General features: G+C 34.4%; 1 protein-coding gene across 1 annotated transcript in view; it reads left to right on the top strand.

Moving 5' to 3' along the window:
- The first annotated feature begins 475 nt into the window (after nt 1–475).
- The window catches only part of LOC145684912 (uncharacterized), an 81,603-nt gene continuing 68,261 nt past the window's right edge, over nt 476–13,817 (top strand). Inside the window, exon 1 of the mRNA XM_081757263.1 lies at nt 476–749. Within this exon, the coding sequence (XP_081613389.1) occupies nt 684–749 (66 nt within the window). The 5' untranslated portion in view covers nt 476–683. The remainder of the gene's footprint in view (nt 750–13,817) is intronic.

Raw genomic sequence — 13,817 nt, 5'->3', positions numbered from 1 at the left:
GGAGAAATATTTTTTTTTATATATCTATCTATGGTTCATATTTGTTAAACTAAATTTTGATAAATGTAAAAGAAAATCACCTTTTCAGTCTTTTGCTCTCAAACATTGGTCCTGGCTAGCATCTTCTGGGTCTCGTGAAGTTTTATATTCTTCAAGGTAAGTCCCGAACTTGAAAAGGTTGAGAAACTTTAAGTAAAACCTATTATTATTATTATTATTATTATTATTATTATTATTATTATTATTATTATTATTATTATTATTTAGAACGAAACCATTTCTTACTGAATACATCGTAACTACGCAAGATTTAGTGTTTCCGGTTATTATAGTTATATTTCCGCCTTTAATTTTAGTTACAAAATAGATGCTTCAATATGTTATGTGCGTATTCTCTCTATCATTGTCATACTTTTATATGTATGCAAGGTGTGACCGACGGAAGCGCTCTTTATGCACACTGTTTGTAGCACGAAGAGATTCCGCCAAGCGTTGTTTCCTGCGAAACCACGAATGATTACGCGTGATGCTCATAGAGGGCTCTTCCGTTCCAGCAGAATTCGTTTCATCTACCACATAACACAAAAGATTCCTACATCTATATATTTTTATAAGTACAATCATGTAGTCTAGCAATTTTTTTCCCTGTGTGTATAGTGTTTTTAAGAAAACAAACTAAAGATATGGAAATTTTCCATTGGAAGCAATATTTCACAAGTTTTATAACATTTCTATGTTTTATTCGATTGGTAAGTTTATTTTTCTTTGTGTTTTCTTTTGTTTTTGTTAGGGATTATTTATTGGATCAAGCTCAAAGACGCTAGTTTTAGTTTGACAGAAAAATTTAGTTGTGCTTAGTAATACGAATCCTATTATTTACTAAACGTAAGACAGTTCGTTTGACAATTCTGTTGTTCAAAACATGTTTTGAGAACACAATCTTTAACTCATTTTGAGGACTTGAAAAAGAAATAAAGCGCAATATATAAAAGTTTGGGATCCATAGAAGTTTAGTCCTTGAAAAATACTAGGAAACAAAGGATTCAACGTTTTCGAAGTAATGTTTATTATTGAAGAATTTACTATATAATGCATAAGATCACTAAATGGCGGTCAATGGTATTATGTAGTGTTAAATAGGTCCAAGGGCGCCGACTTCTCTGTAAATTTGGGGGGGGGGGGCACTCAGACGCAGAAGGTATATATATAAGGATATTAAGACAAATTGCATTCAAATAATGAAAAATATTGTATATTCATAAATACACTAGGGGGTCCACATGAGCTTTGGAGAGCCCGACCCCCCCGGTCCCCCAGGATCGGCGCCCTTGAATAGGTCTACTTCAAATAGCATCCACTTCGTTTCATAATAGGCAGTGGGGGCTCTTGAGTAGAGTCACATGGATAAAAATTAACATCTTATTTCTACAAACTAGGAGAAGTAGTACGTTGTGTAATATTTTCTCCTTAGTTTCAAGCAATAAAATTTTAATTTTTACATATATAGATCTTCCTCAAGATGCCCCTCTACCAAGGGTAAAAGTGGATGTGGAAAGGTAGGGGGACACATGGCGGCACGCCGTTCCCCGTGCCTATATTTGCCCATTGTAATTTTAGGAAGTGGAGGAACGCTAGAAATATTTTTTGGAAGTGAGAGAACAGCGCTCCTCTCACTTTTACCCTTGGCCTCTATATTGTAGCCTACTTTTCATCAAGAACTGCTAAGAAGCCCAAATTATTATTATTCCTATTTTGAAGTGATTACTACTACTACTACTACTACTACTAATAATAATAATAATAATAATAATAATGATAAAATAATAATAATAATAATAATAATAATAATAATAATAATAATAATAATAATAATAATAATAATAATAATAATAATAATAATACCTAATATAAACAGTCAACATGCTATTTCCTCTTTTGAACCGAAGGTAAAGCCCAATACAAACGGTGGTACCTCCGTTGGGATCGTAAATTTTAAGTGTAGAATATAGAACATTTACGTAATCCCAAGTTAGGATACCTTGCTTACTTCATATCCACTTTTATACCTGTGTTTATAAAAGGACGTTTTATGCTGTTGGCCTTCTTTTACAATAGTTTTCTCCCCCATTATGGTTTCCGTTTTTTTTTTTTTTTTTTTTTTTTAACTCAAGTGGCTAAGGACGAAGTCATTATCCTATATTTTCTGACATTTTTGTACATTGCAAGCTATGTTGTCCTATATTACTTGAAATAAATATGATACCTCTTTAGAGGTCATCTTCTGTTTCTTCGGAGATCGGTGCCCACGTAATCCATTTACTGATCCGCGAAGGAATAACTACAGGAAGGGACATTCTACCCCGAAAATAGTGCGCCCCTCTTCTACCGAAACCATTAGACCACATTTTAAGTTGTTTTTTTTTTTTTTTTTTCAATTCTCAGCAGTAAGGGGCCATACTCCGCCCCAGCAAATCACACCACAAAATGTTTGGAAACAACTTTTAGACGCAGTTAGGACACTTTACACATTACTGACTCTCTTTGAACACTCTCGGATAACACAGATACTGTTTTTAGCTCCTTTTTAGATACTGTTTTTAACAAGTATGTCCCAAATATGTTTGCAGAGCGTGACATAACTTTGTACCGTATTCGAAGTATTTGCCGAGAATAAGTGTTTTAAGTATGTCACATTAGATAATATTTTTAAAGATTAACACTTTCTGGACACGTTAAACACACATTTTAAAAATTATTTTATCAAATTTCTCCTCAAGAACTGTTCTAAAAGTGTTTGAATGAAGTTTCATTTTTTACAGTGCAATGTTGATGCGCGTTAAATACGGTAGTTCCCTACAACTATCAAATAATCAATATTGCAATAGAAATTATTCATAAAATTGGACGGAAAATCGGTGTTCGCTTAGCTTATCCGATGTCCTTTAAGAGTATCTAGCTCCTTAACGATGTCGAGTACCTGCGACATCTTTGTTTTTTTTTTTTTTTAGCCTATTGCTTAATAAGGGGAATTATTTTTCTGCTTTCCTTGAAGTGGACTGGAATTTTAATAATTCACTTTTACAGATATGTTATTCAAATCAATCTAAATGTCCCTTGCTCTTTAAAAACTCAATTGTTAGGTATAACTTACAATATTAGTAAATCCAATTTAACTGAAGTAATATTAATTTGTTTATATATATATAATGCTTAGGCTGACCAGATGTCCTAGATTTACCAGAATACTCCTGGTTTTCAGTTAGCTGTCTTGGTGTTTCGAGAACAATTTTCGGAACATTATGTTTCGGTTTCTGAAAATAGTCATTGTGCCTGAAAAAATGTAAATATTTCGACAGTACAAGAACTTACGCATCATTGTTGATAACATCTGCAAAATGATGGGTTTTATCCCATTGTTGATAACGTCTGCAAAATAGTGGAGTTTGTTCCATTGTTGATAACATCTGCAAAATGATGGAGTTTGTTTCATTGTTGATAACAACTGCAAAATATTGAAGTTTGTTCTATAGTTGATAACAACTGCAAAATGGTGGAGGTGTTCCCGCAATAAATACTTTCATGGACCGCATCTTTATTCTAATGAATATTTATTGGACTAAAGAAAGAAATAAAAAAGGGCAAATTAATGTGGAAACATTGCAAGCAGTGGACAGTGAAAACACACTTTCATCAGTCTGTTCCGAGTTATTTAATTAAAAGAAAGAGCTCTTACAGAAAATTCATTTTTCGAATAAATAAATGTAAAATGTAAGGTTTCTGGTCGTTACATTTTAGATAGCCTATTTTTTCTAACATATAAGTGCTATTTTTACTTTAGCAATTTTGTGAGACGTAAATAACACATTAAAATTGAAATCTGATCACATCATAAAGGTGTTCAGGTGTTTTAGTTTGAGAATATTTAAAGCTGATAATGTCGATATAATTTAACAAAGGGAGGCCATTTTGCTACACTTCAATAAGAAATCTGTAAAATCAAACCATAGAATTTCAAATTTACAAAAAAAGAAAGAAAGAAGGAGAGAAAGAAAATCCTTCCCCATACAAACCACTGAGCTGAAAAATTAAGATGGAACTGATAATTGACACCTGTAATACTCAAGGACGCCGGTCATGGGGGGCGGGGGCCCGAGCCTTCCCAAAGCTCATGTGGGCCTCCATAGTGTATTTATGAATATACAATATTTGGCATAATTTGAATGCAATTTGTCTTAACATCTTCATATCTATATCTATATCTATATCTATATCTATATCTATATCTATATCTATATCTATATCTATATCTATATCTATATATATATACCTTCTACGTCTGAGTGGGCCCCCCAAATTTACAGAGAAATCGGCGCCGTCGGTAATACTTCTCTCTAGAACATATATCAGGAACAGTGTTCGTAGGTTTCCGTGAGAAACTTTCCCTCAACTAACACAAATTTTTCCCTTTTCTTATCAAAATTTCCCTTATTTCTTGAGTTTCAATTCCTATGACAGAATTTGTGATAAGATTAACTTAGTTATATTAAAGGAAGTGCCAACCGCATTTGTTTTTTGTTTCTGTTTCTTTTATTTTTTCTTCACTTTTTTTTACCAAAAAAGAAGATACAAATACATCTAGCGAACAATGGGTACAAACTATGCTACTTTGAACAGACACACACACACACACACACACACACACTCAGAGCTAGACACACTATTGCTATTGTATTGGTTCATTTCTGAAGAGCAAAGAAATATTTAAACATTTATATTGTTCAACTAGTCTGCGCGAAAATTTCCCTGGATTTTTACATTTTATCAAAAAAATCGCTTTTTCCCTTTTGCAAAATTTACCTACGAAATTTCCCTAAAAGTACGAACATTGGTCAGGAATCGTTTATACATAGCCTGGATCTTTAGGGATTTTATCAGCAACTCGCATGAGCACAAGTTCCTCCGAGTAATCTACCGTTCACCTATTCTAGCCAAACCAACACTTCTATGCGAAAGAATAGGCTTTCTTCAGATTTTATATCACCCAGGAGTGGATCCAGGGGGGGGGAGATCGGGCAGATCCCCTTCCCCCCCAGAAGAGGAAACGTTCTTATTTTATATGTAAATAAAAACCCATCCCAGAGTTTGGAGCCCTTAAAAGCATCTCTAAGTAGCAGTATTACAATCCACCGGACCCCCCCAGAAGTCCGTCCTGGATCCGCTCCTGATATCACCGGGAACTAGTGTTGTCCATGAGTCGAAAAATGTCTTGACCCAAGACTTAAAATCTCAAATACTGTTTTAATGTTTTATGATTTATAATATAAAAACTGTAAGTTGATAAAGTAATTATATGAACACATTGAAAAATATATATCAACATTTAAAGATGCATTACCAATATGCTACGCTGATTTCAACGTAGCAACAAATATGTTTTAAATTTTATTGTATCACACCTTTCGTGGATAACGCGTGAGGCGGAAGAAATGAAATGAAATCTTTGAGTTTTACGTCCCACGCTTATGCCGGTTAGGCTAAAGGAGACGTTGATGGTGAGTAATGAATGAAATGGTGGAATGAAGAAAGTCGGAGGAAACGGGAGAACCCCGAGAAAACCCAAGCACACGGTGTTTGTCCACCACAAAGTTCACTTGGTGGGAGCTGGGATCGAACCCGGGACCCCAAGCACCAGAGGTGAACGCTCTACCACTGAGCCACCGCGGCCCCGCGTGAGGCGGAAGAGTTCTGAAAACTTGTAGATGAAATTAGGAGTAGACCCTAAAATCAAGGCATAAATTTTGTACATAAATTTACATAACAAGACAGCACCAAAAACACTTTCTTTTCTTTTAGAAAACCGAGACGAGACGAGACGATAAGACCTTATCTCTCATCTCATGGATAACACTCCCTGGAATAAAGTCGAAAAAAGCCATAAGCTGACGTATTTCAGCTTTGCACGCCATTTTGCTGGATGTAGTAAACTCACAATGCATCTTATGATCAGTTGAAGGACGTCACATCATAGAAATTAATATTTTTTAATTCATGTGTAAATGTTATAGCAATAAATTGCTAATTTTTGGCTATTTGACCTCCCTTAAGAGCCGCCACTGCCTATGATAGTCTTTACCACTACTATAACATCTATTTACACTACAATTCTCATATTTAGTTACTAATTATGCCGACTAAATTAAATCACATATCTATAATCCTAATTATCTTTCAGAGGCAATTATCATCCCTAGCGTCACAGACAGTAAGGGCAACATTGGGGAAAGCTAACTCCCAACGTTGGTTCTACGTTGAAATCAGCGTTTTGTCAACCATTTGCCAATCGACTTATTTGTCTAGATAGACCTAACAAACATCTTGTGTAACTCGGATTTTCAACCTTTCACATACACTGAGCTAATGTATTTGGCGATTGGGGAAACTGCAATTAGGAATACGGAATCAAAACTATTGGATAAATGTTGTCTGATTCTTAGTCGGTCAAACTTACGTTTTAACTTAAGCCAATGTATTTCTTTAAGTTTATGTTGCAATTCCCAACTGTCGTCAATTAGCCCACATAGGACTAACCAATAGTATATTGCTAGGGATTGAAGCAACTACTCATACCAACTATTTTCACCTACTATTATATAAGTCTGCCTTAGAACAGATAGTAACTATGCATTTATCTCACTAGCCCCTCCCAGGATTTTTTCAAACCTTGATAAAAAAAAAAAAAATACAAGTACTGGCCATATTTCTTACACTAAATCACGCTATCCTTCAGTTATTACTGAAACATTTAATTTTGAAATACGTACATAATTATAAGGCGCTTTTGAGAAATTTCGCCTTAAGAAAAGTCTCAGCCAAAAAGTAAACTTCTCCTTATCGAGTTTTTTCATAAGAAGTGATTTATATCATATATTAAGGTTATTAATGAAGTAATTCTTGATGTAATATCAGCAAAATAGCATGAGTCTTATGGAAGTTGAAGTTGAAGTTGAAAAAAAGAAAAAAACTCATCCTGAAGAGTAAAGTAACCCTTGTATATTTTTTCCTGATAATTTAATAATAATTTACACAACGTTATTATTATTATTATTATTATTATTATTATTATTATTATTATTATTATTATTATTATTATTATTATTATTATTATTATTTTAGGTTTAGACCTGGAAATATTTCTTGCACGTTTTTCGATCTTCAGCTTGCTCTTTTAACTTCCAATATTCTCTTCTATTTTTTCAAATCATCGATCAGCTGTGTTCTTCTTCATATTCCGCGCTTTCCTTCCATCTTTTCTTCTATAGCAGTACGAAGAAGACAATTTCTTCGAAAGATGTGACCAATCCAATTGACTATGGGAAGGATGCTCGGATAAAGGCGTCGTCTTCTCTTCTACCCGTTTTAAAACATCTTCATTTGTTACTTTCTCTGTCCATTATATCCTCCTCCAAGACTACGTTTCGAAGCTCTTTAAATATTTCTTTTCTCTATGGATTTATTAATGAAATGTTTCTTCATGAAACATGAAGAAATCGATTGTCATTTTGAGCTCCTCCGTGGCTAAGCGGTTAGCGTACGCGCCTTTGGCGTGGGAGGCCCGGGTTCGATTCCCGGCGGGAGCTCATGTGGTTCGGATTCCACATTAATCAGTAGGTCCACATCTCATATAGCCTCACTGCTGAACGAGACGTTAAAGTCAAGTCAAGTCGATTGTCGTTTTATAGGAACTTATTCGCAAAAATCTCACCCTAGTGTAAACTATACCTTGTGGACTTTTTAAGATCAAATGACATATACCATGTTTTCAGGTTAGTAATGAAATATTAATTTATAATATGATCAAAATTATCTAAATCATTTCAAAGATAATCGTCAGAAAAAATCACCCTTTGTGGATTTTTCCAGGATAAATGAGTTATGCCATATTATCAGGTTATTAGTGATTTATTATTATTATTATTATTATTATTATTATTATTATTATTATTATTATTATTATTATTATTATTATTATTATTATTATTATTATTATTATTATTATATTAAAATAGGAGTGAAGTCATCTGACGACTCGCTTTTGAGAAAAATAGTGAAAAAAGAGCCCCACTCTGAAGATAAACTACTTCATTTGGACTCCCCCTTCCCCGAAATGCCATAGTATAGGATTGTTATGATATTTGAACCAAACCGTTAGAGCCTTTTTTTGAGAAGATCGTGTTTTTATTATTATTATTATCATTATTATCACCTTTCAGGAAACTACGTTATTCTTGCGGTATGAACCAAATTCGAGCACCCTCCTAGAGTCTTATAAAAATCTGAAGTTTAAAACTTTGCTACGGGTATGTTGAATGATACGGTATCTTAGCAAGTGTACAAAGTTCAAAACGATCGAACATTGAAAAATCACTTCTTTGGCATGTAGGGGCCATGAAACGTGTAAATCCTTTGAAAACCGTGAATTCGTTTGTTGTTGTTGTTGTTGTTTACAATCATCATACTTTTTCTCTCCTACCGTCGGTCAAAATTTAAAAAATAAATAAATAAATAAATAAATAAATAAAATGACGAATATAAACATTATTTTTAAAAAGTAGCGAACACGGTCTATGATTTTGTTGGACTTCCTGCTTATATTTGTAAATTAATTTATTTCATTTGGAGTGTTTCGTGCTATGATTGCCAAATCTTTGTCATTTAGCGAACATCCGTAATTTATATCCGTGAAAAAGCTACATTAATCCGGATACTCGCATAGGCCTTGCCATTCTCTTTACTGTAAGGTTAAAACATCAACTTTAACAATGTGGCAGAACTAGATCAGAGAACACAAGAACACAATGTTACAGTATAACACACAAGTGTTACTTTTGTTGATTGCGTATGTGGAAAGTTTTTTGTGGCCTTGACCAAGACGCACATGAGCAGACAGACAGACACGTATCATTCATGCTACACTTGGCACATGCTCCCCCACCCACACCAGAAGAGTTCCTGTCGAATGCAAATGATCACAAATCATCCATAATGTGTTTTTTAAACAGTCTCGAGTAATACAAATAAATAAGTTGAATAATAATGAAACAACATTAATAATAACGAAGATAGTCCCCGTTCGAATTCTCTAGTGCTTGAAGACTAGGGCACACTTTAAAAAATCTACCGGGCCTCCCAAAAATTCACGCAAGAAGTTATTTTGATAGAAAACAGGTTTATAATTAAAAATTACAATTTTTCATTGATTCATAAAGTAAGAAGTATAGGGTTATGTATGGAATACCATATCGGGTAAATGGCCTCCACGGCTTTGCTGGCATAGACGCATTCTTTTGTTGAAATTTTTCATGTCCGTTTTACATAAATGTGGCTGAATTTCGTTGTTAAAACACTCAATTTCCTCCTTCAAGGCGTGAGTGGTCGTAGGCTTGCTGGCATAAATCTTAGACCTAAACAAAAATACAATGGCTTTAAATCGCATGATCTGGGAGGCCAAGTTTGATCACCAAACCGGGAAATTACAGGACCACTCAAAAACGTAATTTTGGCAAATACAACCAAGTAAATAAATATTGCTAAACGAGTGAAAAATATTGAAGGTAGATTGTATCACTGTTTTAAACAAAATGAATTTATTTGCATATTGTTTTCCCGTAAAGCATTTTTATAAGACGTTATCTTGAGTTCTTAAGGCGATTCTTTTGTAGTTGGATTGTAAATATCTTCACTCCATACAATTAATTGTAAGGAACGAAGAAAGAAATGTAGCTGTAGCTTAGGGACCTTTTAATTGCAAACTGTAGCTGGCAAACCTTCATTATTTAAAAATTTTGCTCAACAATGAAAACGCCTTGTTCTTTCGTGTAACGCTTTATTTTTAATAACCGTGAACTGTCAACTATCACGTTGCTCTTTTTCTTGGTTGGCAACAAATTAGGGCACAACTGTTGCAAAATTCAAATCTTGCGTGAATTTTGGGACACCCAGTAAATGACGCTGGCCCGGGCCGCCCGCCCCTCCAATACTCATGTGGACTCCCATGAATTTTTATACATATTTTTTATTGTTATATGTATTTTTTATGAATATACAATATTTGGCATAATTTGAATTCAATTTGTCTTAAAATCCTTATATATGCCTTCTTAGACCCTTGTCTGCACCCAAACTCATATCTGAATGCCCCCCCCCCCCAAGTTACAGAAAGATCGGCGCCCTTGCACCCAGTATAAGAGAAAAGAAAGATAAAGAATTGATAGAATATTATTATTTGTTTCATCCAAAATGCACACCGTAGGTGTGCTTTATCCAAAGTTTAATTATCTATTCATTATGCCCACCAAATTTTTCATGTAATACACTACAGTGAGGAAAGTGAAGAATTATCTTTGGTGGTAGATAACTCGCCAGGAAAGCCAGATTACAGCACTGAGAAACAATGAGCTGACCACACTTTATTCAATTAAAATGTCCGTTGGCTAAGCCTGCCATATTTTTTTCATGAGAATACGGGACACTTTCGATGCCCCTTTACAAATTTTCCAACACAATCCACTGTAGCTGTGGTTATGAATAATCTTATGATAAGCACAAGGTCCCTAGCTACATTTCTTTCTTCGTTCCTTACAATTAATTGTATGGAGTGAAGATATTTACAATCCAGCTACAAAAGAATCGTCTTAAGAACTCAAGATAACGAAGATATTTACAATCCAGCTACAAAAGAATCGCCTTAAGAACTCAAGATAACGAAGATATTTACAATCCAGCTACAAAAGAATCGCCTTAAGAACTCAAGATAACGTCTTATAAAAATGCTTTCGGGAAAACAATATGCAAATAATTTCACTTTGTTTAAATCATTGATACAATCTACTTTCAATACTTTTCACTCGTTTAGCAATATTTATTTACCTGGTTGTATTTGCTAAAATTATGTTTTTGAGTTTAATCTGTTGACAATTTCGCTGATTTTTCTCCTTGCGCCTTGTGCTGGATTTACATATTTCAAGCCCTATATCAAAGCACAAGTCTGCGACCCTAGCCCCTCAAAAATTATTTATAATTTCTGCTAACTCACCTAATACTTGCTGGAGAAAAAGTCACTCATCTTCTCTATGCTTGTAAATGTAGAAGCACTTGAAGCCACCTTATGTTTGCTTGTTTTTGGTGTTTTGAAGTGTTCAAGTTTCCACCATGTGCAATGAAAAGAGCAGCATTGCAAATTTTGCAACCGTCTTCATAGTTCAGCTTCGTTGCTTTCAGAAAAAAAAAATATTACTCCTTCAAATTGGAAGAAAACGTGCATTTCGGTTTAGGTATTCTCGTTGGTACAAAGTTGGAACATTTCACTTGTATTATCAAGAACTGAGCTCGTGCACTTTATCAAAGATTGCAGATCCCCTTAACTGCCAAAGGACAATTGCAACTCTACGCTGCTAAACATCTATAGTGCTGCCAAAATGTCTTGAGCCGTGGCAAAAATGCGAACTAAAGCTCACACCCTCCCACACCCACGCGTTGAGCCAATAAGGGTTCAGCTGTTGTTAAGAGAGAGAATCTTAATGAAAAGGAGTGGAATTCCTTCTGCCGATTGCAGCGCTAGAAACGGAAGACTAGCTGTCAAGTCAATGTGGTATATCTATACTATGAAATCGAAGAGGGTGATGTGATAACTTGCTCCAAACTCTTTCATGATACAGCTTATCGTTCATTCATAAATAAAAGGGGTCCTAACCAATGTCAATAAGCTGATATTCAGAGCAGAAATGGGACGGGATTAAAATACGGGACATTTCCCTGTCCCGACTAAATTTATGGGGATGCGGGACTATCCCGTTTTTTACGGACGTATGGCAGGCTTATCCTTGGCTAGCTAGAGCCCGTCGTATGTTTTGGTGCCAGAAAGTTTCCCCTTCATTCTTATTAAATCAATTAAAACAAATGAAATTCGCTTAGCAATGAAGAATGTTAGAACTGCAGAACTGAATATGTTTTATGATTGACTGCTATTCTTTTTTTCCCTATATGCTTAGACTGAAACTCAGTATAAAATATTTTAGCTATTATTGATTACCATTTTTTTTTTTTTCCTATTATACCCTTGGATTCAAACTGAATACGTTTTATGGTTGAGTGTGCTATTATTTTCTTCATCCATTTAACATTTGAAGTAAATTTCTATTTATAGAAGAAAAAGTCCTGGCTAATTGATCACCACCCAGGCCCAATCGCTCAGACCGGAAGCTTGAAATTTTGACAGTGCACAGGATTTAAGAAGTAAAGTGCTGCTAAGGAAGGATTTTTGGAAATTCTAGGGGGGAAGTGGGAGAAATGAGGGTAGCAATTATTATAGTAAAATGTATATATATCTCAGGTGTTTCTGAAAGGTAAAGACATTATATCATCGCATGAGAACGAGAGGAACGTAACTCCATTTTCGTAGGTTTACAGGCGAGAGGACGAAAATATTATTTTCTTAGAAAGATGTGTTTTTAATAAGATGGTAATTGAGCTACATTACAACAGATGATCGAGAAGGAGAACATATGGCGTTATGTTCCATTTACACAAAGTGGGGCTTTCAAAATTATGTCCAAACATGAAGAACACGAAAACCGCATTTTTGGAGTTACGTTCTTCTGGTTCTCATGCGACGATATTTGGTATATGGACTTAGCATTTAAAATAATTAGACACGTGTTTCATCATTTCTTTTTTGTGTTTCCCTTAGAAAGCAAAAAATAAAACTGAGAAGAGGAAGGGTGGATTTTGCAATTGTTAAAATTAATAAGATCAATATATATATCTTGAAATCCCTTAAGGTTAGGAAGGTGAAAATTGATTTTTTAGACTTTTAATTTAAAATAATTAAAGACGTATTTAAGCATTTTTTGATGTTTTCCTTAGAAGGGAAGAAAAAGCAGGAACAAAAAGAGTGAGGTTGCAATTGTTATAATAAGATGACCATATATCGAAATCTTTTAAAATTCGAGACGTTAGAAATATTATAGATATATATAGTGGCGGATCCAGGATATGATCAAGAGAGGGGCTAAACCATAATTTGCCGTTTTACCCAGTATAAAGCAGAATTGAAGCCCATTTTATCCAGTGTATACCTGAGCTTCAAGGGGGGAGGCTATAGTCCCTATAGCCCCCTTAGATCCGCCACTGTATATATATATATATATATATATATATATATATATATATATATATATATATATATATATGAGACCACAGGCTGAGCAAACGCGGGGGGCTCGACGGGGGAAGTCTACAGCTAGCTGAAGTCTAGTCAATAAATAAATAAATAAATAATAAGAATTATTTATATAGAATTTATATATCGTACGTCAGAGCACAAAATTTAGGTTTGAATCCAGTAGCCACATTACAGAGTTCAGTCACCATATTTTTCTTCGCAATTCGAAGGTAAATGAAGTAAGAGCGAGCCAAATGTCTATCTCGAAACTAAAATATTTGGTCGTCAATGGCGACAGGAAGTTCTGCGTCCTGTCTTGCGCGATTGATGAAACTGCTTCAGCTTATGGTACTGCTCCAGATTTACTGATCAGTAAGCAAATAAAACAAGTTATGTTACTGATGAAATCCTAGTGTATATGCTAATAACAATTTAGAGGTACTTTTGCACTTAGATATTTCTCCAATTGTTTTATTTAGTGGACTACAATTTCAGTTCAATATTTCCTTTTGGGCCTTAATATTAAATTTCAGGTGTCTAACGTACCTTAATACGTTAGCAGCAGTAAAAATTTTAAAATATATATTGGAATGGGAAT

The sequence above is a fragment of the Thermobia domestica genome, chromosome 5 (assembly GCF_964235325.1).
Source record: "Thermobia domestica chromosome 5, izTheDome1.hap1.1, whole genome shotgun sequence".
Classification (NCBI taxonomy): Eukaryota; Metazoa; Arthropoda; class Insecta; order Zygentoma; family Lepismatidae; genus Thermobia; species Thermobia domestica.
The sequence above is the reverse complement of the archived record's forward strand: the minus strand, read 5'-3'. Positions and strand labels throughout refer to the sequence as shown.